The sequence below is a fragment of the Ranitomeya variabilis genome, chromosome 1 (assembly GCF_051348905.1).
Source record: "Ranitomeya variabilis isolate aRanVar5 chromosome 1, aRanVar5.hap1, whole genome shotgun sequence".
Classification (NCBI taxonomy): Eukaryota; Metazoa; Chordata; class Amphibia; order Anura; family Dendrobatidae; genus Ranitomeya; species Ranitomeya variabilis.
In genome coordinates, this window is record NC_135232.1 from 384585052 (window position 1) to 384611607 (window position 26556).

The window sequence follows — 26556 nt, forward strand, 5'->3', positions numbered from 1 at the left end:
GCAATATTGCCTATCCCTCCGCAACCAGCTATCCCTGCACTGAATGCAGATAACAGTGGTTTTACTTAAGTAGGGACAGTATGTAGCCCTAAAAATAACTTTTCCTTTAATGGTGCAGCAGCAGTAAACAAACACTGCAATAGCAATATTAAACATGGCCTAAATGCCTTTAACCCCTTAATCCCATATGACGTACTATCCCGTCAAGGTGACCTGGGACTTAATTCCCAGTGACGGGATAGTACGTCATAGTGCTGTGCAAACTGTCAGATCAGCGATCTGTGATGTCCCCCCCTGGGAAAAAGTAAAAATGTTAAAAAAAAAATTTCCACAGGTGAAAAAAAAATAAAAAAAATTCCTAAATAAAGAAAAAAATTATATATATTATTCCCATAAATACATTTCTTTATCTAAATAAAAAAAAACAATAAAAGTACACACATTTAGTATCGCTGCATCCGTAACGACCCAACCTATAAAACTGTCCCACTAGTTAACCCCTTCAGTGAACACCGTAGGGAAAAAAAGAAAAAAAAGAAGGCAAAAAACAACTCTTTATTATCATACCGCCGAACAAAAAGTGGAATAACACGCGATAAAAAAGACGGATATAAATAACCATGGTACCGCTGAAAACAACATCTTGTCCCGCAAAAAACAAGCCACCATACTGCGTCATCAAAGAAAAAAGAAAAAAGTTATAGTCCTCAGAATAAAGCGATGCCAAAATAATTATTTATTATATAAAATAGTTTTTATCATATAAAAGCGCCAAAACATAAAAAATGATATAAATGAGGTATCACTGTAATCGTACTGACCCGAAGAATAAAAATGCTTTATCAATTTTACCAAACGTGGAACGGTATAAACGCCCCCCCAAAAGAAATTCATGAATAGCTGTTTCTTTGTCATTCTGCCGCACAAAAATCGGAATAAAAAGCGATCAAAAAATGTCTCATGCCCGGAAATGTTACCAATAAAAACGTCAACTCGTCCCGCAAAAAACAAGACCTCACATGACTCTGTGGACCAAAATATGGAAAAATTATAGGTCTCAAAATGTGGAGACACAAAAACTTTTTTGCTATAAAAAGCGTCTTTTACTGTGTGACGGCTGCCAATCATAAAAATCTGCTATAAAAAATGCTATAAAAGTAAATCAAACCCCCCTTCATCACCCCCTTAGTTAGGGAAAAATAATAAAATTAAAAAAAAATTATTTATTTCCATTTTCCCATTAAGGTTAGGGTTAGGGTTAGGGCTAGGGTTAGGGCTAGGGTTAGGGTTAGGGATAGGGTTAGGGCTAGGGTTAGGGCTAGGGTTAGGGTTAGGTTATGGCTAGGGTTAGGGTTAGGGCTAGGGTTAGGGCTAGGGTTAGGGTTAGGGCTAGGGTTAGGGCTAGGGTTAGGGTGGGGGCTAGGGTTGGAGCTAAAGTTAGGGTTAGGGTTGGGGCTAAAGTTAGGGTTAGGGTTGGGGTTAAAGTTAGGGTTAGGGTTTGGATTACATTTACGGTTGGGATTAGAGTTAGGGGTGTGTCAGGGTTAGGGGTGTGGTTAGGGTTACCGTTGGGATTAGGGTTAGGGGTGTGCTTGGATTAGAATTTCAGTTAGAATTGGGGAGTTTCCACTGTTTAGGCACATCAGGGGCTCTCCAAACGCGACATGGCATCCGATCTCAATTCCAGCCAATTCTGCATTGAAAAAAGTAAAACAGTGCTCCTTCCCTTCCGAGCTTTCCCGTGCGCCCAAGTAGGGGTTTACCCCAACATATGGGTCATCAGCATACTCAGGACAAATTGGTCAACAACTTTCCTCCTGTGTCTCTTTCCTTGTCCACATGCTCAGCTGTCAAAGAACCCCAGTCTCTGCTCTCCCCTAGTTTGGGTAGACCTGGGTCCCCCTCTACAATATAAAAGGTCCGTATTACGTCCCCGGGGGATGCGTGCCCCACGCCATCATGGTCAGTCGGCGTGTTGGCGTCTATGGGCTGTTCCGCATCAGCAGCTGCAGCTTATCGTGACATGAACTTCCTGCCTAAGAGGTAGTACCTTAGAGTGTCCATCGCCCACTTGATGGCTAAACATTCCTTCTCCACTATGGAATTATTCTTCTTGGAGGATGACAACTTCCGGCTAAGATACATTATGGGGTGCTCTTCCCCTTTCATGTTTTGAGATAAGACAGCATCCAACCCTACATCCGATGCATCCGTCTGGAAGACAAATTCTTTGGGGAAATCGGATGCTACCAACACCGGCTGTTTACACAGGGCCAGCTTCAGTTCCAGGATAGATGACTTTGTCCCTTTAAGGTTGTCTGTGTTGTGAATTAGACTTTTTTGGCTCCCTCTTGTGGTCACTAGTGGTATGACTCTGAGATTGTCTTTCCCTAGTTTGGCACCCACCTGGGTCGTTAGTCCAGGGGTGTTGCTATATGAACTTCCTGAATTCTTAGTCTGGTGCCTGGCATCGTTGTAATCAGTCCTTTCTGTTTGCTCTTGTCTGCTGGTCCTGGTTCTTGCAAAATTAAGCTAAGTCCTGCTTCCTTGTTTTTTGGTTATTTGTATTGCTCTTATTTTTTGTCCAGCTTGTACTAAATGTGATTCCTGATTTTGCTGGAAGCTCTAGGGGGCTGGTATTCTCCCCCCGGGCCGTTAGACGGCTCGGGGGTTCTTGAATATCCAGCGTGGATATTTTTGATAGGGTTTTTGCTGACCGTATAAGTCATCTTACTATATTCTGCTATTAGTCAGTGGGCCTCTCTTTGCTAAATACCTAGTTCATTCTTACGTTTGTCTTTTCTTCTTACCTCACCGTTATTATTTGTTGGGGGCTTGTATCCAACTTTTGGGGTCTTTTCTCTGGAGGCAAGAAAGGTCTATCTTTTCCCTTCTAGGGTTAGTTAGTTCTCCGGCTGGCGCGAGACGTCTAGAACCAACGTAGGCACGTTCCCCGGCTGCTGCTATTTGTGGTGCTAGGATTAGCTATACGGTCAGCCCAGTTACCACTGCCCTATGAGCTGGTTTTTTGTGTTTGCAGACTTGGTATTTATTTCTGAGACCCTCTGCCATTGGGGTCATAACAGTATGCCAGGCCAAAGTTGAATGTTTAATGCATTGCAGAAGTGGAATAATAAGAAAGGAAATTCTGAGGTTTTTTTTTTTTTTTTCCTCTCTTTCTTTCTCCCCTTTACCTCTGAGTGGCTTAAGCTTGCTGCAGACATGAATGTCCAGACTCTGATTACAAGTGTGGATCAGCTTGCTGCTCGTGTGCAGGGCATACAAGATTTTGTTACCAGTAGTCCAATGTCTGAACTTAAAATACCTATTCCTGAACTGTTCTCTGGAGATCGATTTAAGTTTAGGAATTTCAGGAATAATTGTAAATTGTTTCTTTCTCTGAGACCCCGTTCGTCTGGAGACTCAGCTCAGCAAGTTAAAATTGTTATCTCTTTCTTGCAGGGCGACCCTCAGGATTGGGCTTTCTCGCTAGCGCCAGGAGATCCGGCATTGGCGAATATTGATGCGTTTTTTCTGGCGCTCGGATTGCTTTACGAGGAACCCAATCTTGAAATTCAGGCAGAAAAAGCCTTGCTGGCTATTTCTCAGGGCCAGGATGAAGCTGAAGTGTATTGCCAAAAATTTCGGAAATGGTCCGTGCTTACTCAGTGGAATGAGTGTGCTCTGGCCGCAAATTTCAGAAATGGCCTTTCTGAAGCCATTAAGAATGTGATGGTGGGTTTCTCCATTTCTACAAGTCTGAATGATTCCATGGCGCTGGCTATTCAAATTGACTGGCGTTTGCGGGGGCGCAAAACTGCTAATCCTCTGGTGGTGTTGTCTGAACAAACACCTGATTTAATGCAATGTGATAGAATTCAGACTAGAAATGAACGGAAAAATCATAGACGTCAGAATGGGTTGTGTTTTTACTGTGGTGATCCTACACATGTTATATCAGCATGCTCTAAACGCCTTACAAGGGTTGTTAGCCCTGTCGCCATTGGTAATTTGCAACCTAAATTTATTTTGTCTGTGACTTTAATTTGCTCATTGTCTTCCTACCCTGTTATGGCGTTTGTGGATTCAGGTGCTGCCCTGAGTCTTATGGATCTGTCATTTGCCAAGCGCTGTGGTTTTGTTCTTGAGCCATTGGTAAATCCTATCCCTCTTAGAGGTATTGATGCTACGCCATTGGCGGAAAATAAACCGCAGTTTTGGACACAGGTAACCATGTGCATGACTCCTGAACATCGGGAGGTGATTCGTTTTCTTGTTCTGCATAAAATGCATGATTTGGTCGTTTTGGGTCTGCCATGGTTACAGACCCATAATCCAGTCTTGGATTGGAAGGCAATGTCTGTGTCAAGTTGGGGCTGTCAGGGAATTCATGGTGATTCCCCACCGGTGTCTATTGCTTCCTCTACTCCTTCGGAAGTTCCTGAGTATTTGTCTGATTATCAGGATGTATTCAGCGAGTCCAGGTCCAGTGCTCTTCCTCCTCATAGGGACTGTGACTGCGCTATAGATTTGATTCCGGGTAGTAAATTTCCTAAGGGAAGATTATTTAATCTGTCTGTACCTGAGCATACCGCAATGCGTTCGTATATCAAGGAATCTCTGGAGAAGGGGCATATCCGTCCATCCTCTTCCCCTCTTGGTGCGGGATTCTTTTTTGTGGCCAAGAAGGACGGACCTTTGAGACCTTGTATTGACTATCGGCTTCTGAATAAAATCACTGTTAAGTTTCAGTATCCTTTGCCTCTGTTGTCGGACTTGTTTGCCCGGATTAAAGGTGCCAAGTGGTTCACCAAGATAGATCTTCGTGGTGCGTACAACCTTGTGCGCATTAAGCAAGGAGATGAATGGAAAACTGCATTTAATACGCCCGAAGGTCATTTTGAGTACTTGGTGATGCCTTTTGGGCTCTCTAATGCTCCTTCAGTGTTTCAGTCCTTTATGCATGATATTTTCCGGAAGTATCTGGATAAATTTATGATTGTTTATCTGGATGATATTCTGTTTTTTTCTGATGATTGGGACTCGCATGTAGAGCAGGTCAGGATGGTGTTTCAGGTTTTGCGTGAGAATGCTTTGTTTGTTAAGGGCTCAAAGTGTCTCTTTGGAGTACAGAAGGTTCCCTTTTTGGGTTTTATTTTCTCCCCTTCTGCGGTGGAGATGGACCCAGTCAAGGTCCGAGCTATTCATGATTGGACTCAACCCACGTCAGTTAAGAGTCTTCAGAAGTTCTTGGGTTTTGCTAACTTCTACCGTCGTTTTATCGCTAATTTTTCTAGCATTGTTAAACCTTTGACGGATATGACCAAGAAAGGTTCTGATGTTGCTAACTGGGCTCCTGCAGCCGTGGAGGCTTTCCAATAGTTGAAGCGCCGGTTTACTTCAGCGCCTGTTTTGTGCCAGCCTGATGTCTCACTTCCCTTTCAGGTTGAAGTGGATGCTTCTGAGATTGGGGCAGGGGCCGTTTTGTCGCAGAGAGGCCCTGGTTGCTCTGTAATGAGACCATGTGCTTTTTTCTCTAGGAAGTTTTCGCTTGCTGAGCGGAATTATGATGTTGGCAATCGGGAGTTGCTGGCCATGAAGTGGGCATTTGAGGAGTGGCGTCATTGGCTCGAGGGTGCTAAGCATCGTGTGGTGGTCTTGACTGATCACAAAAATCTGATGTATCTCGAGTCTGCTAAACGCCTGAATCCTAGACAGGCCCGTTGGTCATTGTTTTTCTCCCGTTTTGACTTTGTGATCTCGTATTTACCAGGTTCAAAGAATGTGAAGGCTGATGCTCTTTCAAGGAGCTTTGTGCCTGACTCTCCTGGAGTCGCAGAACCAGTTGGTATTCTTAAAGAGGGAGTAATCTTGTCAGCCATTTCTCCGGATTAGCGACATGTGTTGCAGAGATTTCAGGCTGGTAGACCTGACTCTTGTCCACCTGACAGACTGTTTGTTCCTGTTAAATGGACCAGCAGAGTCATTTCCGAGGTTCAATCCTCGGTGTTGGCAGGGCATCCGGGAATATTTGGCACCAGAGATTTGGTGGCTAGGTCGTTTTGGTGGCCTTCCTTGTCACGGGATGTGCGGTCATTTGTGCAGTCCTGTGGGACTTGTGCTCGAGCTAAGCCTTGCTGTTCTCGTGCCAGCGGGTTGCTCTTGCCCTTGCCTGTCCCGAAGAGGCCTTGGACACACATTTCCATGGATTTCATTTCAGATCTTCCGGTGTCTCAGGGCATGTCTGTCATCTGGGTGGTATGTGATCGCTTTTCCAAGATGGTCCATTTGGTATCTTTGCCTAAGCTGCCTTCCTCTTCTGATCTGGTTCCTTTGTTCTTTCAGAATGTGGTTCGTTTACACGGCATTCCTGAGAATATCGTGTCTGACAGAGGATCCCAGTTTGTTTCCAGGTTCTGGCGATCCTTTTTTGCTAAGATGGCTGCCGATAAATTCACTTTGGTCAAAGACCTTTATCTTTTCTGCAGGAACCTCACATTCCAGGTGATCTACAAAAAAACAGATATTTTGCAATCTATGCCTCTAGACGAGCGTCAAGCCTTTCAAGATCTACTAGACCTATTGGAAGAAAATGAATCAGGATATACCAGGAAAAGATTCCCAGGTAGAAACAAAAATCTCAGAACACCCTCTTTTTCATTAGTGCCTGCCATTAAAATATTCTTTGAGCTGGTGAAACGAGACATCTTGACCATGCCAAATCGGGTGAGTACACTTTCCAATATAAGCCATGAGGAAAAACGAGCCTTGTGGGACTTACAAAACAATAAAGAGTTCATCATTAAGGAGGCAGATAAAGGGGGCAACGTGGTGTTGTGGTCTGTGGAAGCATATCTGACTGAGGCGAACAGACAGCTTACTAATTCTAGGTGCTATCAAAGGTTACCATCTGACCCTACGGATACCTTTGCATCTAAATTTGACGCCTTACTTTGCAGGACACAGCGCTTCGGTATCATCTCGCCCCAAGAGAAAAAATACCTATGGGTGGAACATCCGGTGACGGCAACATTTTACATGTTGCCGAAGATACACAAAGATGAGAAGAGACCACCTGGGAGACCGATTGTCTCCAGTATTGGCAGCATCTGTGAGCGGGCAAGTGAGTACCTGGATTTCTTTTTTCAACCCATTGTCACAGCCCTACCCTCTTTCATCAGGGATTCCGCGCACTTTATAGAGGTCTGTGGACAGATAAAATTACCGGGAGAGTTCTATCTGGTGACGTGTGACGTGGAGTCTTTGTACTCCAATATTGAGCATGGGGACGGTCTTAATGCGGTAACCTTTTTCCTGGATAAGAACACACAATCGGACCGGGGACATGATTCTTTCCTCTTGGATCTACTCAGATTCGTACTTCATCACAACTTTTTTTTGTTTGATAGGACTTTTTATTTACAGATAGCAGGAGTGGCAATGGGGGCAAAATGCGCGCCAACCTATGCAAATATTTTTCTAGGTTGGTGGGAGGAGATGTTCGTGTACCCATCCATGGCCTTTAAAAACCAGGTCCGGAATTGGCATCGATATATCGATGACATATTCTTCATTTGGCTGGGTACCAGGGAGGACTGTGTTGAATTCATCAATGGTCTTAATGCCAACTCCCACAACATCTTTCTAACCCATTCTATCTCCAATAGCTCCATCAACTTTTTGGATCTGAGGATATTTAAGAGGGGAGATCACTTGGCGACGGACCTCTTCAGGAAACCGACAGCGACAAATGCCCTCCTAGAGTTTAACAGCTTTCACCCCTGGCATACCAAGGTTGGTGTCCCTACAGGGCAATTTTTATGCATTAGACGTAATTGTACTCTGGAGCAGGATTTCTTAACCCAAGCTCGTGATCTGATGGATCGTTTTAGACAGAGGAACTACCCGAAGCGGGTGGTCTCCACGGCTTTTCAACGAGCAAAACAACAGGATCAGACTGCCCTCTTGACCTCCACTAGACGTCCGCGGCAATCACAAACAAGATTTATCACGGAATTCAACGATAGTTGGGGACAGGTAAGAGCCATCCTGACCAGACATTGGCCCATATTAAAAACGGATATTCAAACGACTGAAATAATCAGTAGTAGGCCACTCCTGACTTCCAGAAGAGCCCCTAATTTGAGGCAGCTGTTGACCAAGAGCCATTTCTCCAGGCCCACGGTTAAACTAAACAGGGGTATTGTCCTTAAGGGGTCATTCCCCTGCGGGGAATGTAATGTCTGCCCGTTCATGGCACCCACGCAAGATTCATTTATACATCCAAACAATTCTAGTAGACACGCTCTAAAAACTTACATAAATTGTAAGACTAGGAACGTGATTTATGCTCGTTTGTGCCCCTGTAACAGGGTTTATGTGGGGCAGACATCCCAAGAATTGCGTAAACGATCACAGAAGCATATATCCACCATCCGCCTGGCAGCCACAGATCAAGTAAAAGGTAAAATTCTCACCCCTGTGGCGGCACACTTTTTGTCCATGCACAGGGGTTCCCCCACGAATCTCAAAATTGTGGGGTTACAGAAGATCTGTTGTGGCGAAAGGGGTGGCAATATACACAACCTTCTTTTGCGCGCAGAATCTAGGTGGATTTTCAAACTCCAGGCAGTTACACCCCTGGGGCTCAACGAAGAGCTTCTTTTCACGGGGTTCCTGGGGTAGATTTTTTAGTGTTATGCTTGATCCGCCTCCTTTTTCTTATTCTGTGCATATTATTTTCTCTAGGGAAGCTGATATCGTATAAAATGGGACCAGGGATATATTGGTCGTTGATAAATTCTGGAAAACCACTCTGGGATCTGTGTCGCCTTATGGAATTCTGGAATAGTGGACGCAAAATGGATGGAGTGTGGATGTAGACAGTTACTGAAGAGAATGGAAACACAACATATGTTGACAGAATTATCTCTAACAACTTGGACTGTTCCTATCTTCACTCTGGATATGGCTATGGCAGACCTCACCCATTACCATGAGAAGGACATATGGTCGAATCAGCTGGATGGAAGATTTTTTTATAGGAGTGGCCCTCTTTTGGACTTGGGTGTTCGGATATGAACTATACCAGACCTTCGGAATTGGGTCATTAGTAGAAGACACTTTAATGTAAATTCACACATGGGTGTATATTTGCATATATTAATACTCTACCTGTGTACCCTTGTATGGTGTGCTGTTGGGATATGCACACTTTGTCTAAATAACCAGCTTCTCCTTTAGGTTCTACTGGCTGTTCTAAGCATTTATGGGCCCCTCTAATACGTATCCATGTAGTTCCCCTGTGGGTCATGGACCATTTATTATTATTTGTATCATTTATTATTTTTTACTTTTATTCTTAATAAGTAATTCTGGCTCCACAGGTCTTAAGATGCCGACTTGGTTACCATCACAGGTCCTCTGAAGTATCAGTTGGTTCGCCATTTATATGAATAACTTATCATTGCCCCTATTAGTATTGATTTCTTTCATTGACCTTTATGTCCTTTTTCGTGTGGCTTCAAAATAGCCCTTCCATATGGACTTTCACTCTACTCTTTTCCTTACTTCCGGCTACCTCACCATTCAGTGTCCTGCCGGCTTGGGACGGCGCTTGCGCAACGCGACCCTATCTGGAGTCGCGGTGTGCGCATGCGCACTGTACCCGATGGACGCCGCCTCTGTTCCAGCATCATGCTGTCTCCCTCAATGCGGCGTACCTGGCGCTCTCCGCCCCTCTGGCCTCCCCTCCGCACATGATGTGCCACACGCAGCGGTACGTAATCTTTTTCATTTGATACGCTATTTAAACTCACCTGTGATGCCCTCAGTCACTTCCCCTGACGAAGCTGCTGCGGCAGCGACACGCGTTGGGCCGTCTTGCACCATACCCCTTGTATTCTTTTAGGCCACCATGCTCATCCCCCAAATGGCTACTCGGGGATCTAATCCTGGCTTGAAGTCTTTCTCCTCCTAGGCGTGCTGCACCTTTACAGCTCTGCCCCACTGCCCCCGACCACCAACAGGTAGTATACCTCTGGATGGCTCTTGCATATCACGGCTTCCACATGCCCACGGTGTATATGTATGCATTACCAATATACACATTTACCTTATTGGCGGAATCCTAGGTATGCTGCATGATGCACATGTGTCATATAGGTCAGGTCAGTTAGTATTTAGGGGCACCTCATATCAAGAGGCAATGACTCTAGCATAGGGGGTGATTTATTTGCATGCATATATATGATGTTGCTGGCATATTGATGGGGTTTTTTCATCGTAGTTTTGGGGTATGGTGTTTTGCATGTATGTCATGTTTTAGATGTTTTTAATGTGTTCCTTGAGATGCAATAAAGGTGTTTTTTGATACATTTACATATATATATGTTCTTTTATCTTTGTGGGTGTGCATACTATATGAGTCTATCTTTTCTGGTTTTGACAAATTGTTATTTATAGACTCTGTGTTGCACCCCACTACGACTAATCATATATTTGAAATTAGTGCGCCCCTGCTCCTTCTCTCTATTACCCCAACATATGGGTCATCAGCATACTCAGGACAAATTGGACAACAACTTTTGGGGTCCAAGTTCTCTTGTTACCCTTGGGAAAACATAAATTTGGGGGGCTAAAAATCATTTTTGTGGGAAAAAAAAAGATTTTTTATTTTCATGGCTCTGCATTGTAAACTGTAGTGAAACACTTGGGGGTTCAAAGTTCTCACAACACATCTAGATAAGTTCCTTGGGAGGTCTAGTTTCCAATGTGGGGTCACTTTTGGGGGTTTCTACTGTTTGGGTACATCAGGGGCTCTGCAAATGCAACGTGATGCCTGCTGACCAATCCATCTAAGTCTGCATTCCAAATGGCGCTCCTTCCCTTCCGAGCTCTGCCATGCGCCCAAACGGTGGTTCCCCCCCACATATGGGATATCAGCATACTCAGGACAAATTGTACAGCAACTTTTGGGGTCCAATTTCTCCTGTTACCCTTGGGAAAATACAAAACTGGGGGCTAAAAATAATTTTTGTGGACATTTTTTTTTTTTAATTTTTGCGGCCCTGCGTTATAAACTGTAGTGAAACACTTGGGGGTTCAAAGTTCTCACAACACATCTAGGTAAGTTCCTTGGGAGGTCTAGTTTCCAATATGGGGTAACTTGTGGGGGTTTTCTACTGTTTGGGTAAATCAGGGGCTCTGCAAATGCAACGTGACTCCTGCAGACCAATCCATCTAAGTCTGCATTCCAAATGACGCTCCTTCCCTTCCGAGCTCTGCCATGCGCCCAAACAGTGGTTTACCCCCACATATGGGGTATCAGCGTACACAGGACAAATTGGACAACAACTTTTGGGGTCCAATTTATCCTGTTACCCTTGTGAAAATACAAAACTGGGGGCTAAAAAATAATTTTTGTGAAAAAAAAAGGAATTTTTATTTTGTCGGCTCTGCGTTATAAACTGTAGTGAAACACTTGGTGGTTCAAAGCTCTCAAAACACATCTAGATAAGTTCCTTAGGGGGTCTACTTTCCAAAATGGTGTCACTTGTGGGGGGTTTCAATGTTAAGGCACATCAGGGGCTCTCCAAATGCAACATGGCGTCCCATCTCAATTCCAGTCAATTTTGCATTGAAAAGTCAAATGGCGCTCCTTCCCTTCCGAGCTCTGCCATGCGCCCAAACAGTGGTTTACCCCCACATATGGGGTATCAGCGTACTCAGGACAAATTGTACAACAACTTTTGGGGTCCATTTTCTCCTGTTACCCTTGGTAAAATAAAACAAATTGGAGCTGAAATAAATTTTGTGTAAATAAAAATGAACATTTAACTTTTTTTCAAACATTCCAAAAATTCCTGTGAAACACCTGAAGGGTTAATACATTTCTTGAATGTGGTTTTGAGCACCTTGAGGGGTGGAGTTTTTAGAATCGTGTCACACTTGGGTATTTTCTGTCATATAGACCCCTCAAAATGACTTCAAATGAGATGTGGTCCCTGAAAAAAATGGTGTTGTAAAAATGAGAAATTGCTGGTCAATTTTTAACCGTTATAACTCAATAACAAAAAAAAAATTTGGTTCCAAAATTGTGCTGATGTAAAGTAGACATGTGGGAAATGTTACTTATTAAGTATTTTGCGTGACATATGTCTGTGATTTAAGGGCATAAAAATTCAAATTTGGAAAATTGCGAAATTTTCAAAATTTTCGCCAAATATCCTTTTTTTAACAAATAAACGCAAGTTATATCGAAGAAATTTTACCACTATCATGAATTACAATATGTCACGAGAAAACAGTGTCAGAATCGCCAAGATCTGTTGAAGCGTTCCAGAGTTATAACCTCATAAAGGGACAGTGGTCAGAATTGTAAAAATTGGCCTGGTCATTAACGTGCAAACCACCCTTGGGGGTGAAGGGGTTAAAACTCGGCCCTGGAGTGGCCTGATAACTTGAGAACACTATATGTGCTGGAACATGCTTCTGAGCTCACCTCACCGCAGATAATAGCCGCAATGACACATATCTCCCCTCAAGGATTGGTCCGGCGGCCATCTTACATACCCCCTCTCTGCCCAAAGCCGGGGGGCTTGGCACCTTCTGCCAAAAAACAGTGGATTCTCGACAGAGCGTCAGCATTGTCATGCAGTTTCCCTGGCCTATTATCCACATGGAAGTTAAAATGTTGAAGTGCTAGGAACCACCTGGTCACTCGGGCATTGTCCCCCTTCTTCTCCTTCATCCATTTCAGAGAAACATGGTCTGATACTAGTCTGAACTGTCACACCGCTCTGTCTATATCTGGTTTTCGCCGTGACAATGCATGACTTTGCTTTAACCCTTTGCTCTTTTCCCCCTAATTGAGCTGGGATACTGTTGGCTGTTACCTGTATGGAGCCTTCTCAGTTCCCTGCTCTGCTGCGAAGCCGTACATGTGTAGTTAGGTCTTTCCTCTGCTGCATGACCATCCGCATGTGTGGTCCTTGGTTGCCACTGTGGAAGCTATCCATGGGTTGCGAGGTCATTTGTAGCTGGTGCATAACTTTCCACGTGTGTCTGCTGCCAGGTGCCCTGAGCCTCAGTTCCTGCACTGATTGTGCTGTAATGGTTTCTGTTTATGCTAAGGGCGTGCGCAGCCACACCTCCCCTGCTTTTATCAGGGTTAGTGTGTGTACTTGAAATGCTGTCCCCAGCCAATTGCTGAGGGGCAGCTCCTATATAAAGTTCCTCTGCCCTATGGGCGGGGCCCGAGCTACTCACAAAGCTCCTGAACTTTGCTGTGTGTTTTGTGTTCCTGCACCTCTCCTGTCTATGTTTTGGTACCAAAGTCCTTGCCTTGATTCCTGTTATGTCCTGTTTTGGTGCCTGTGCTGGAGGTGGTAAATCCAGGCATGAATCCTTGATCCTGTACCTGTCCTGTACCTGACCCTGTCTGAACTGTGTCTGCTTTTTATGTTCCTGGAATCCCTCTGTGTCTGGAGCCTCGCACCCAGTGACTTTGAGTCTCTTGTAACCGGTGTTTCAGCTGAGGATCCCCTACTCTGTGCTCTGGCTACCATGCGGTGCTAGCTCCTGGCAGGCCCAGCAATCCTGAGGTTCTAGCACCATCCCGCTTGAGTTCCTTCCTAGGTCTGATGCCTGGAGCCTGACAACCACAGTCTGGAACCTGATGACAGCTGCCAGGAGTTTGGAGACTGATGACTGTGGTGGTGCCTATAGGTCGTGTTGGATGTCCGGAACTGAACGACTCTTGTCTGATGTCTGCTGGTGACCCTGTGTCCAGATGTCTTGATGTCCTGTCTGTACCCTGATGTCCTGCCTGCATGCTGATGACCTTGTGTACCCTGATGTCCTGATGTCCTGATAACCTCGTGTACACTGATGTCCTGCCTGTGTCCTGATGTCCCGCCTATGTGTGCCTCGGTGATCCATTGGTGCCTTGGGGTCCACTGGGTGGTACACTTCTGGGAGGTGTGGAATTGGGAGCCTGGCATAGTCATGTTTGGTTTATGTACTGTGTGACTTTACTTTAGTCAACTTTACTTTCTCAATACCTGAAGTTGTGCAGTGTAATCAAGTCATATGTGTCTCTTTCCTTGTCCACATGCTCAGCTGTCAAAGAACCCCAGTCTCTGCTCTCCCCTAGTTTGGGTAGACCTGGGTCCCCCTCTACAATATAAAAGGTCCGTATTACGTCCCCGGGGGATGCGTGCCCCACGCCATCATGGTCAGTCGGCGTGTTGGCGTCTATGGGCTGTTCCGCATCAGCAGCTGCAGCTTATCGTGACATGAACTTCCTGCCTAAGAGGTAGTACCTTAGAGTGTCCATCGCCCACTTGATGGCTAAACATTCCTTCTCCACTATGGAATTATTCTTCTTGGAGGATGACAACTTCCGGCTAAGATACATTATGGGGTGCTCTTCCCCTTTCATGTTTTGAGATAAGACAGCATCCAACCCTACATCCGATGCATCCGTCTGGAACACAAATTCTTTGGGGAAATCGGATGCTACCAACACCGGCTGTTTACACAGGGCCAGCTTCAGTTCCAGGATAGATGACTTTGTCCCTTTAAGGTTGTCTGTGTTGTGAATTAGACTTTTTTGGCTCCCTCTTGTGGTCACTAGTGGTATGACTCTGAGATTGTCTTTCCCTAGTTTGGCACCCACCTGGGTCGTTAGTCCAGGGGTGTTGCTATATGAACTTCCTGAATTCTTAGTCTGGTGCCTGGCATCGTTGTAATCAGTCCTTTCTGTTTGCTCTTGTCTGCTGGTCCTGGTTCTTGCAAAATTAAGCTAAGTCCTGCTTCCTTGTTTTTTGGTTATTTGTATTGCTCTTATTTTTTGTCCAGCTTGTACTAAATGTGATTCCTGATTTTGCTGGAAGCTCTAGGGGGCTGGTATTCTCCCCCCGGGCCGTTAGACGGCTCGGGGGTTCTTGAATATCCAGCGTGGATATTTTTGATAGGGTTTTTGCTGACCGTATAAGTCATCTTACTATATTCTGCTATTAGTCAGTGGGCCTCTCTTTGCTAAATACCTAGTTCATTCTTACGTTTGTCTTTTCTTCTTACCTCACCGTTATTATTTGTTGGGGGCTTGTATCCAACTTTTGGGGTCTTTTCTCTGGAGGCAAGAAAGGTCTATCTTTTCCCTTCTAGGGTTAGTTAGTTCTCCGGCTGGCGCGAGACGTCTAGAACCAACGTAGGCACGTTCCCCGGCTGCTGCTATTTGTGGTGCTAGGATTAGCTATACGGTCAGCCCAGTTACCACTGCCCTATGAGCTGGTTTTTTGTGTTTGCAGACTTGGTATTTATTTCTGAGACCCTCTGCCATTGGGGTCATAACAGTATGCCAGGCCAAAGTTGAATGTTTAATGCATTGCAGAAGTGGAATAATAAGAAAGGAAATTCTGAGGTTTTTTTTTTTTTTTTCCTCTCTTTCTTTCTCCCCTTTACCTCTGAGTGGCTTAAGCTTGCTGCAGACATGAATGTCCAGACTCTGATTACAAGTGTGGATCAGCTTGCTGCTCGTGTGCAGGGCATACAAGATTTTGTTACCAGTAGTCCAATGTCTGAACTTAAAATACCTATTCCTGAACTGTTCTCTGGAGATCGATTTAAGTTTAGGAATTTCAGGAATAATTGTAAATTGTTTCTTTCTCTGAGACCCCGTTCGTCTGGAGACTCAGCTCAGCAAGTTAAAATTGTTATCTCTTTCTTGCAGGGCGACCCTCAGGATTGGGCTTTCTCGCTAGCGCCAGGAGATCCGGCATTGGCGAATATTGATGCGTTTTTTCTGGCGCTCGGATTGCTTTACGAGGAACCCAATCTTGAAATTCAGGCAGAAAAAGCCTTGCTGGCTATTTCTCAGGGCCAGGATGAAGCTGAAGTGTATTGCCAAAAATTTCGGAAATGGTCCGTGCTTACTCAGTGGAATGAGTGTGCTCTGGCCGCAAATTTCAGAAATGGCCTTTCTGAAGCCATTAAGAATGTGATGGTGGGTTTCTCCATTCCTACAAGTCTGAATGACTGGCTATTCAAATTGACCGGCGTTTGCGGGAGCGCAAAACTGCTAATCCTCTGGTGGTGTTGTCTGAACAAACACCTGATTTAATGCAATGTGATAGAATTCAGACTAGAAATGAACGGAAAAATCATAGACGTCAGAATGGGTTGTGTTTTTACTGTGGTGATCCTACACATGTTATATCAGCATGCTCTAAACGCCTTACAAGGGTTGTTAGCCCTGTCGCCATTGATAATTTGCAACCTAAATTTATTTTGTCTGTGACTTTAATTTGCTCATTGTCTTCCTACCCTGTTATGGCGTTTGTGGATTCAGGTGCTGCCCTGAGTCTTATGGATCTGTCATTTGCCAAGCGCTGTGGTTTTGTTCTTGAGCCATTGGTAAATCCTATCCCTCTTAGAGGTATTGATGCTACGCCATTGGCGGAAAATAAACCGCAGTTTTGGACACAGGTAACCATGTGCATGACTCCTGAACATCGGGAGGTGATTCGTTTTCTTGTTCTGCATAAAATGCATGATTTGGTCGTTTTGGGTCTGCCATGGTTACAGACCCATAATCCAGTCTTGGATTGGAAGGCAATGTCTGTGTCAAGTTGGGGCTGTCAGGGAATTCATGGTGATTCCCCACCGGTGTCTATTGCTTCCTCTACTCCTTCGGAAGTTCCTGAGTATTTGTCTGATTATCAGGATGTATTCAGCGAGTCCAGGTCCAGTGCTCTTCCTCCTCATAGGGACTGTGACTGCGCTATAGATTTGATTCCGGGTAGTAAATTTCCTAAGGGAAGATTATTTAATCTGTCTGTACCTGAGCATACCGCAATGCGTTCGTATATCAAGGAATCTCTGGAGAAGGGGCATATCCGTCCATCCTCTTCCCCTCTTGGTGCGGGATTCTTTTTTGTGGCCAAGAAGGACGGACCTTTGAGACCTTGTATTGACTATCGGCTTCTGAATAAAATCACTGTTAAGTTTCAGTATCCTTTGCCTCTGTTGTCGGACTTGTTTGCCCGGATTAAAGGTGCCAAGTGGTTCACCAAGATAGATCTTCGTGGTGCGTACAACCTTGTGCGCATTAAGCAAGGAGATGAATGGAAAACTGCATTTAATACGCCCGAAGGTCATTTTGAGTACTTGGTGATGCCTTTTGGGCTCTCTAATGCTCCTTCAGTGTTTCAGTCCTTTATGCATGATATTTTCCGGAAGTATCTGGATAAATTTATGATTGTTTATCTGGATGATATTCTGTTTTTTTCTGATGATTGGGACTCGCATGTAGAGCAGGTCAGGATGGTGTTTCAGGTTTTGCGTGAGAATGCTTTGTTTGTTAAGGGCTCAAAGTGTCTCTTTGGAGTACAGAAGGTTCCCTTTTTGGGTTTTATTTTCTCCCCTTCTGCGGTGGAGATGGACCCAGTCAAGGTCCGAGCTATTCATGATTGGACTCAACCCACGTCAGTTAAGAGTCTTCAGAAGTTCTTGGGTTTTGCTAACTTCTACCGTTGTTTTATCGCTAATTTTTCTAGCATTGTTAAACCTTTGACGGATATGACCAAGAAAGGTTCTGATGTTGCTAACTGGGCTCCTGCAGCCGTGGAGGCTTTCCAATAGTTGAAGCGCCGGTTTACTTCAGCGCCTGTTTTGTGCCAGCCTGATGTCTCACTTCCCTTTCAGGTTGAAGTGGATGCTTCTGAGATTGGGGCAGGGGCCGTTTTGTCGCAGAGAGGCCCTGGTTGCTCTGTAATGAGACCATGTGCTTTTTTCTCTAGGAAGTTTTCGCTTGCTGAGTGGAATTATGATGTTGGCAATCGGGAGTTGCTGGCCATGAAGTGGGCATTTGAGGAGTGGCGTCATTGGCTCGAGGGTGCTAAGCATCGTGTGGTGGTCTTGACTGATCACAAAAATCTGATGTATCTCGAGTCTGCTAAACGCCTGAATCCTAGACAGGCCCGTTGGTCATTGTTTTTCTCCCGTTTTGACTTTGTGGTCTCGTATTTACCAGGTTCAAAGAATGTGAAGGCTGATGCTCTTTCAAGGAGCTTTGTGCCTGACTCTCCTGGAGTCGCAGACCCAGTTGGTATTCTTAAAGAGGGAGTAATCTTGTCAGCCATTTCTCCGGATTTGCGACGTATGTTGCAGAGATTTCAGGCTGGTAGACCTGACTCTTGTCCACCTGACAGACTGTTTGTTCCTGTTAAATGGACCAGCAGAGTCATTTCCGAGGTTCATTCCTCGGTGTTGGCAGGGCATCCGGGAATATTTGGCACCAGAGATTTGGTGGCTAGGTCGTTTTGGTGGCCTTCCTTGTCACGGGATGTGCGGTCATTTGTGCAGTCCTGTGGGACTTGTGCTCGAGCTAAGCCTTGCTGTTCTCGTGCCAGCGGGTTGCTCTTGCCCTTGCCTGTCCCGAAGAGGCCTTGGACACACATTTCCATGGATTTCATTTCAGATCTTCCGGTGTCTCAGGGCATGTCTGTCATCTGGGTGGTATGTGATCGCTTTTCCAAGATGGTCCATTTGGTATCTTTGCCTAAGCTGCCTTCCTCTTCTGATCTGGTTCCTTTGTTCTTTCAGAATGTGGTTCGTTTACACGGCATTCCTGAGAATATCGTGTCTGACAGAGGATCCCAGTTTGTTTCCAGGTTCTGGCGATCCTTTTTTGCTAAGATGGGCATTGATTTGTCGTTTTCGTCTGCCTTTCTTCCTCAGACTAATGGACAAACGGAGCGAACTAATCAAACTTTGGAGGCTTATTTGAGGTGTTTTGTTTCTGCGGATCAGGATGATTGGGTGACCTTCTTGCCGTTGGCTGAGTTTGCCCCTAATAATCGGGCTAGTTCCGCTACTTTGGTCTCGCCATTTTTCTGCAACTCTGGTTTCCATCCTCGTTTTTCCTCGGGACATGTGGAGCCTTCTGACTGTCCTGGGGTAGATTCTGTGTTGGATAGGTTGCAGCAGATTTGGAATCATGTGGTGGACAACTTGAAGTTGTCACAGTAGAAGGCTCAGCGTTTTGCCAACCGCCGCCGCGGTGTGGGTCCCCGACTTCGTGTTGGGGATTTGGTATGGCTGTCTTCTCGATTTGTTCCTATGAAGGTCTCCTCTTCTAAATTCAAGCCTCGCTTCATCGGTCCTTACAAGATATTGGAAATCCTTAATCCTGTGTCCTTTCGCTTGGATCTTCCGGTGTCGTTTGCCATTCACAACGTGTTCCATAGGTCTTTGTTGCGGCGGTACGTTGTACCTGTGGTTCCTTCTGTTGAGCCTCCTGCTCCGGTGTTGGTTGAGGGCGAGTTGGAGTACGTGGTGGAGAAGATCTTGGATTCTCGTCTCTCCAGACGGAGGCTTCAGTATCTGGTCAAGTGGAAGGGCTATGGTCAGGAGGATAATTCCTGGGTGGTTGCCTCTTATGTGCATGCGGCCGATTTAGTTCGTGCCTTTGACGCTGCTCATCCTGATCGCCCTGGTGGTCTTGGTGAGGGTTCGGTGACCCCTCCTTAAAGGGGGGGTACTGTTGTGAATTAGACTTTTTTGGCTCCCTCTTGTGGTCACTAGTGGTATGACTCTGAGATTGTCTTTCCCTAGTTTGGCACCCACCTGGGTCGTTAGTCCAGGGGTGTTGCTATATGAACTTCCTGAATTCTTAGTCTGGTGCCTGGCATCGTTGTAATCAGTCCTTTCTGTTTGCTCCTGTCTGCTGGTCCTGGTTCTTGCAAAATTAAGCTAAGTCCTGCTTCCTTGTTTTTTGGTTATTTGTATTGCTCTTATTTTTTGTCCAGCTTGTACTAAATGTGATTCCTGATTTTGCTGGAAGCTCTAGGGGGCTGGTATTCTCCCCCCGGGCCGTTAGACGGTTCGGGGGTTCTTGAATATCCAGCATGGATATTTTTGATAGGGTTTTTGCTGACCGTATAAGTCATCTTACTATATTCTGCTATTAGTCAGTGGGCCTCTCTTTGCTAAATACCTAGTTCATTCTTATGTTTGTCTTTTCTTCTTACCTCACCGTTATTATTTGTTGGGGGCTTGTATCCAACTTTTGGGGTCTTTTCTCTGGAGGCAAGAAAGGTCTATCTTTTCCCTTCTAGGGTTAGTTAGTTCTCCGGCTGGCGCGAGACGTCTAGAACCAACGTAGGCACGTTCCCCGGCTGCTGCTATTTGTGGTGCTAGGATTAGCTATACGGTCAGCCCAGTTACCACTGCCCTATGAGCTGGTTTTTTGTGTTTGCAGACTTGGTATTTATTTCTGAGACCCTCTGCCATTGGGGTCATAACAGTCTGTCAGAGAGGCAGCTACTATGATGAAGTTTGGGATAAACCGGCGGTAATAGCCCACAATGCCCATGAATGCCCTGACCTGCTTTTTTGAGAGGGGTTGTGGCCAGCCCTGGATCACCTCAACTTTATTTATCTGGGGATTATTTCACTCCTCCCTACAACATATCCCAAGTATGTCGCTTCCTCCATTCCCAAGACGCATTTCTTTGGGTTTATGGAAAAAACTGCCTCCCGTAGAGCATCAAATATCATCTGGACCTTGCTCAGATGGCATCCCCAATTCTGGCTGAAGATCACAATATCATCCAGGAAGGCCGCTGCGTACCTTGTGGGGAGCTAGGATCCGGTCCTAACTTCACACTAGACCTTGGAAATCATGGTCCCAGAGTCTGGAGGAAGAGTGGAGAGGCACAAAATCCAAGCTGCTTGAGGCCTAGTGTGAAGTTTTCACAATCAGTCATGGTTTGGGGGGCCATGTCATCTGCTGATGTAGGTCCACTGTGTTTTATCAAGACCAAAGTCAGCACAGCCATTTACTAGGAAATGTTAGAGCACTTCATACTTTCCTCTGCCGACAAGATTTTTGGAGATGGAAATTTCTTTCTTCAGCAGGACTTGGCACCTGTCCACACTGCCAAAAGTACCAATACTTGGTTTAAAAACAACACTATCACTGTGCTTGATTGGCCAGCAAACTCGCCTGACAACACCATAGAGAATTTATGGGGTATTTTCAAGAGGAGGATGAGAGACACCAGACCCAACAATGCAGACGAGCTGAAGGCTGCCTTCAAAGCAACCTGGGCTTCCATAACACCTCAGCAGTGCTGCAGGCTGATCGTCTCTATGCCACGCCACATTGATGCAGTAATTGATGCAAAATGAGCCCCGACCAAGTATTGAAAGCATTCTCTGTACATACATTTCAGTAAGCCAACATTTCGGGTTTTCAAATCATTTTTCAAGCTAGTGTTCTAAAGTATTCTAATTTACTGAGATAATGACTTTCGGGTTTTCACTGGCTGTAAGCCATAATCATCAACATTAACAGAAATAAATACTTGTAGTAGATCACTCTGTTTGTAATGACTCTATCTAATATATGAGATTCACTTTTTGTATTGAAGAACAGAAATAAATTAACTTTTTGATGATAATCTAATTTTGTGGGAAGCACCTGTATCTCTCCACCATTGTAAAACAACATAAGTAAAATTAACAAGGATCATCAGTCATGTCACTTACCATCGCTTTCAGTTTCTGAACTTTCTAGAGCATCTACATCTATCCCCACTGTGAAAAAACAATCACAAGATTAATAGAGTAATATACTTTTAAATAATATTAATCATCTGTCCTGATTCTGTAACTGTGTCTTCTAACAAGTTGTGCTGTGTTGTGCCTGTCATCTGGAAGTAAGCAATGGAGGTTTCCGATGAATAACAAGAATAACGGATTTTTAAAGAGATCCTGTTGTGATATTCATGATGTCCAAACTATGGGCAGCGTCAATAAAACACTGGCTGTACTATTATTGCAGCCATGTATATTTTATTCTGAAATGCTATGGATTTTCAGGAAACATATTTGAATGGATGATTGAGGACTATGAATCTCGGATGATTAGTCCCAGAAAGGTTCTTTGCGGCATCTTTCTGCCCTGCTCATCTACACCGAAAAGTCTATCCCTATAGACACACATAGGGAGAGTCCTGTCAGTCTATGAAAATAGGGTAATTCCCAGTCAAAGCATGTTGTCTCTGAAATTCTGCAGCATTAAACACTGCTGCAATACCACACCCAGGATCGGATTCATGATGTCCATGCTGGGCAGAATTGATTTCATTACAGGTTCCCTTTAAAATCATGAAGAATTGAAACAGAATCTATATTTGAAAATGGCTTTAGGTCATACCAACAATAACCTTTATAACCTGCAACTGGAATACACCTTTAAAAAATATGTCACCTCTTACTTTATTCCTGCTGTTTATTTGAGTATTCCTGTGTTCTTTTTTCAAATCTGCCATACGGTTCCAGAGATAAGGGGCCTTTTTATCTAGTGCTGCATGTTATGGTCTTTACCCAGGGGGTCATGGCTCACAGGGTTCTAAAGCAGAACATCCTAAAGATACCTCCCTACCCGGAGAGATCTGGTAGCAATGACTCTCCAAAGTAAAGAAAAAGTACTCCGTACTGAGGGGAGAAGCAGGAATAAAATTGAAGCCAAAACTGATCACTTTTGGCCTAATGCCTCTTTCAGTTTCAAAGCGCAATAAGGGTAAATCACTATTAAAGATGGGCAAACCCGAAGAGTAAAGTTTGGCGTCCATACCGAACACCTACTGTTCGGGCATGGACACCGAACATGGATTTCACCAGAAAGTTTGTGTTACTGTTCGGGTTCAGCCATCTGAACACCGGGTGTTTGTTGCGCTGTCATATGCATGACAGTGTGGCAAACACTGCTTCTGTTCGACTGTAAAATCATTAAAATTCCATCTATATATATAAAGTTGAGTGTACAGTATGTATGTGTGTTTATGCATGTATCGAGCCCCGCCCACTCCGCATAGCAGGCACAGGCCTCATCTAGCTCCATCGTGTCTAGAATGGAGTTGCTCCTGTGAGGTATGACATCAATGGAAAGGGAGGAGCCTCATGGATAGAGATGTGAGGGGCAAAATGAGAGATGTTAGGGGGAAAATGAGAGAAGTGAGTAGCTGCTGCAGAATGAGGCTGTGTATGTAGAAGAGTGAAGCGATGCAGGTGGAGACTGTGTATAAGGCCACCTTCACACGTTCAGTATGTGATCAGTATTTTACCTCAGTATTTATAAACCAAAACCACGAGTGGAAGAAAAATACGGAAGTGGTGACGTGTTTCTAAAAAACCTTTCCTCTGATGGTTTTACTCCAAGTTTTAGCTTACACATACTGAGGTAAAAATACAGACCAAATAACATGTGAAAGAGGTCTAATACAGGAGGAGAAGACACACAGGTATACACTATATACAAGAGGAGATGACATACAGGTATATACTATATACAGGAGGAGATGACATACAGGTATATACTAAATACAGGAGGAGATGACATACAGGTATATACTATATACAGGAGGAGATGACATACATGTATATACTATAAACAGGGGAGATGACATGCAGGTATATACTGTTATGACCTGGTGGTTACGGAGTGGTACTGAGATGACCTGGTGGGTAAAACCAATCATGGACAAGCTCAGAGGAGGTGGCAGCTCTACAGACAGTAATCACCTATATGACCTAGTGATTACGGAGCAGCACTGAAATGACCTAGTGGGTAAAACAAATAATGTACTAGCTCTGAGGAAGTGGTAACTTTACTGACCGCAATCCCTACTCCTAACACCAACACTGGAAATAGCTGTGGAGCGTTCCTATCTCTGCCTAGACGCCTCTTCACAGCCTAAGAACTAGCTACCCCTGAAGATGGAAACGGAAAACTATCTCGCCTCAGAGAAACCCCAAAGGAAAGATAGCCCCCCACAAATATTGACGGTGAGTGAAGAGGGAAATGACAAACTCAGAAATGAAACTAGATTTTAGCAAAGGAGGCCACTACTATCTAAATAGACAGAGAAAGGAAAGGCTACCGTGCAGTCAGTATAAAAACTAAATGTCCACGCAGAGTTTACAAAAATAACCTCCACACCGACTCACGGTGTGGAGGGGCAAATCTGCAACCCCAGAGCTTCCAACTAGCCGGAATATTTCATGATGACAAGCTGGACAAAAGAGACATAACTTAAACTGAACAAAAGGTCATAGGCAGGGAAACACCCAAAAACTAGCAGAACTTATCTTAAGCTGAAATGGACTGGCCAACAGAGAACTTCCAGGAAAGGACTGAATCCACAGGAAGGAACATTGACAGCTGGCATCCACTACAGCCCAAAGCCCAGTTAAATAACAAGGCCAGGGAACCGATTAGTGAAAGCAGCTGCTAAGTTCCACTTGAAACCACCAGAGGGAGCCCAAGAGCAGAACTCCCAAAAATACCATTTGCAACCACAGGATGGAGTCCAAGAACGGAACTCACAACAATATACTATACTAGATGGTGGCCCGATTCTAAAGCATCAGGTATTCTAGAATATGTATGTATGTACGTCGCATTGTGAGTGGGGGTTAAATTCCGCGCCAATATCGCTGATTGGTCGCGCCAGGCTGGCCGATCAGCGAAGCGTGGTTCAAATCTGATGCCAATTCGCGGCCGGACTGCGTCTGTCGCTGATTGAGTGCGGCCGGCCGGGCACGACCAATGACCAAAGTGGTGTTTAAATACCTCACCAATATCGCCGATTGGTTGTGGCCAGCCGTGCGTGACCAATCACTGAAGCAGTGTTTAAATCACGTGCCAATATCGCTGATTGGTCGCTGCCGGCCAGGCGTGACCAATCAGTGAATCGTGGTTTAAATCCCACGTCAATTCACGGCTGGACTGCGTCTGTCGCTGATTGGTCGCAGGATATCGGGGGTTCGGGGCGCTGGATGTCAGGGTTTCGGGGTGCAGGATATAGTACATCCACGTAGTATATAACACAGCCATGTAGTACATAGCACAGCCATGTAGTATGTAGTATATAGTACAGCCACGTAGTATATAGCACAGCCATGTAGTATATAGCATAGCCACGTAGTATATAGCAGCCACGTAGTATATAGCACAGCCACGTAGTATATAGCAGCCACTTAGTATATAGCACAGCCAAGTAGTATATAGCATAGCCACGTATAATATAGCACAGCCACGTAGTATATATCACAGCCCACGTACTATATAACACAGACAGCCACGTAGTATATAGCACAGCCACGTAGTATATAGCACAGCCACGTAGTATATAGCAGCCACATAGTATGTAGCAGCCACATAGTATATAGCAGCCACATAGTATATAGCACAGCCACCAGAGTCATCACTTGGATTGAGCTTACAATAAAGATATTAAAACCCCATGTGTTTATTTATTTCATTAAAATACTTTAAGTGTGACAAACATGCAAAAGAATAGGAAATCAGGGAGGGGGTAAACACTTTTTTCACACAACTGTATATGTCACTGACATCTTAATATCTATCTATTCTACATGCATATATCTATTCTATTTTGTCGGGTCACGCTATGATTTTACTGTACGCGGCAGATGAATTGCCAGCCTTTCGCACTCGTATGGTCTCAACGCTGTGCAATTTTTTTTTTTTTATGATACCCATTGACTTGCATTGGCAAGTCTTGTCTAAGATACGAGGACCATCGCAGCATGCTGCGATTTATTTTTTTTTTTCCCATCTCAATCTGAACTCAGAAAAAGATCGCAGATCAGCAGGGTCTCACAGATTAACATTGGTCAGAGCGCAGTCTGATCTTTTTTGTCTGATTGCACTCATCCATTTTCCTCGCAGATGAGAATGAGTCCTAAACCTATAAAGCTACTTTAATAAGAGTCCTGAACAGTAGCAAGAGAAAGAAAAAATATAACATTCTTTGCAGAAAATACATATTGTGTTACGCTTTCCCTTTTCCACATTTTTATGGAAAATCAAGAACAAGTCCCAAGTTAGAGTAGGATATAACGCATCTGAATCGAAAGCCTTAACCTTCTTTTATTTTCCATAATCATTTCCCACTTTTTTTGTTATAACAGGTAAAAGACATATATTAAAATAATACATGAACAGAGCCCAAGACTTACATGGAACACAAATATTTATATCGTAATATCATTGGTATATCTCAATGTGTAAGAAATGTAAGGTTTTTTTTAATTGTTTTAAGTAAATATCTTACATAAGCAAAGTAACAGTACATATGACCAAACTGTAGTAGCTGAAATAATAAAGCATGCAAAAATAATAACTAATCTCATGCATTCATTACATACCCTCATCCATCAGGATCTCCATTTGACTTTTTACTTTTCTGACCATTTTTAGTAGAAAAATGTAATGTCTTAATTAGAAGCTTCAGCGCCCGATAAGCTGACAAGAACTGCTAGTTACACTATACTAAGAGCACTAGGTATATGTGACACATAATCTGACCTAATGCTAAATAATACAATACGAGCCACACCTTACTGTTCTATAGTTCAAAGGAACATTAGCAATGTGACTACTGAAAACACCAGCTTTTTACTAAACTATTTCAGATGTAAAATACTATTTGGGATTGTCAGTTACGGATAGATAGA

General features: G+C 44.2%; 1 protein-coding gene across 1 annotated transcript in view; it reads right to left on the reverse strand.

Moving 5' to 3' along the window:
* LOC143760690 (transmembrane channel-like protein 2-B) overlaps positions 1-26339 on the reverse strand; it is a 255526-nt gene extending 229187 nt beyond the window's left edge. Inside the window, exons 1-2 of the mRNA XM_077249045.1 lie at positions 26248-26339; positions 21559-21606 (exon numbers count right to left, since the gene is read on the reverse strand). Of these exons, the coding sequence (XP_077105160.1) occupies positions 21559-21606; positions 26248-26293 (94 nt within the window). The 5' untranslated portion in view covers positions 26294-26339. The remainder of the gene's footprint in view (positions 1-21558; positions 21607-26247) is intronic.
* Between the last annotated feature and the right edge of the window lie 217 nt (positions 26340-26556).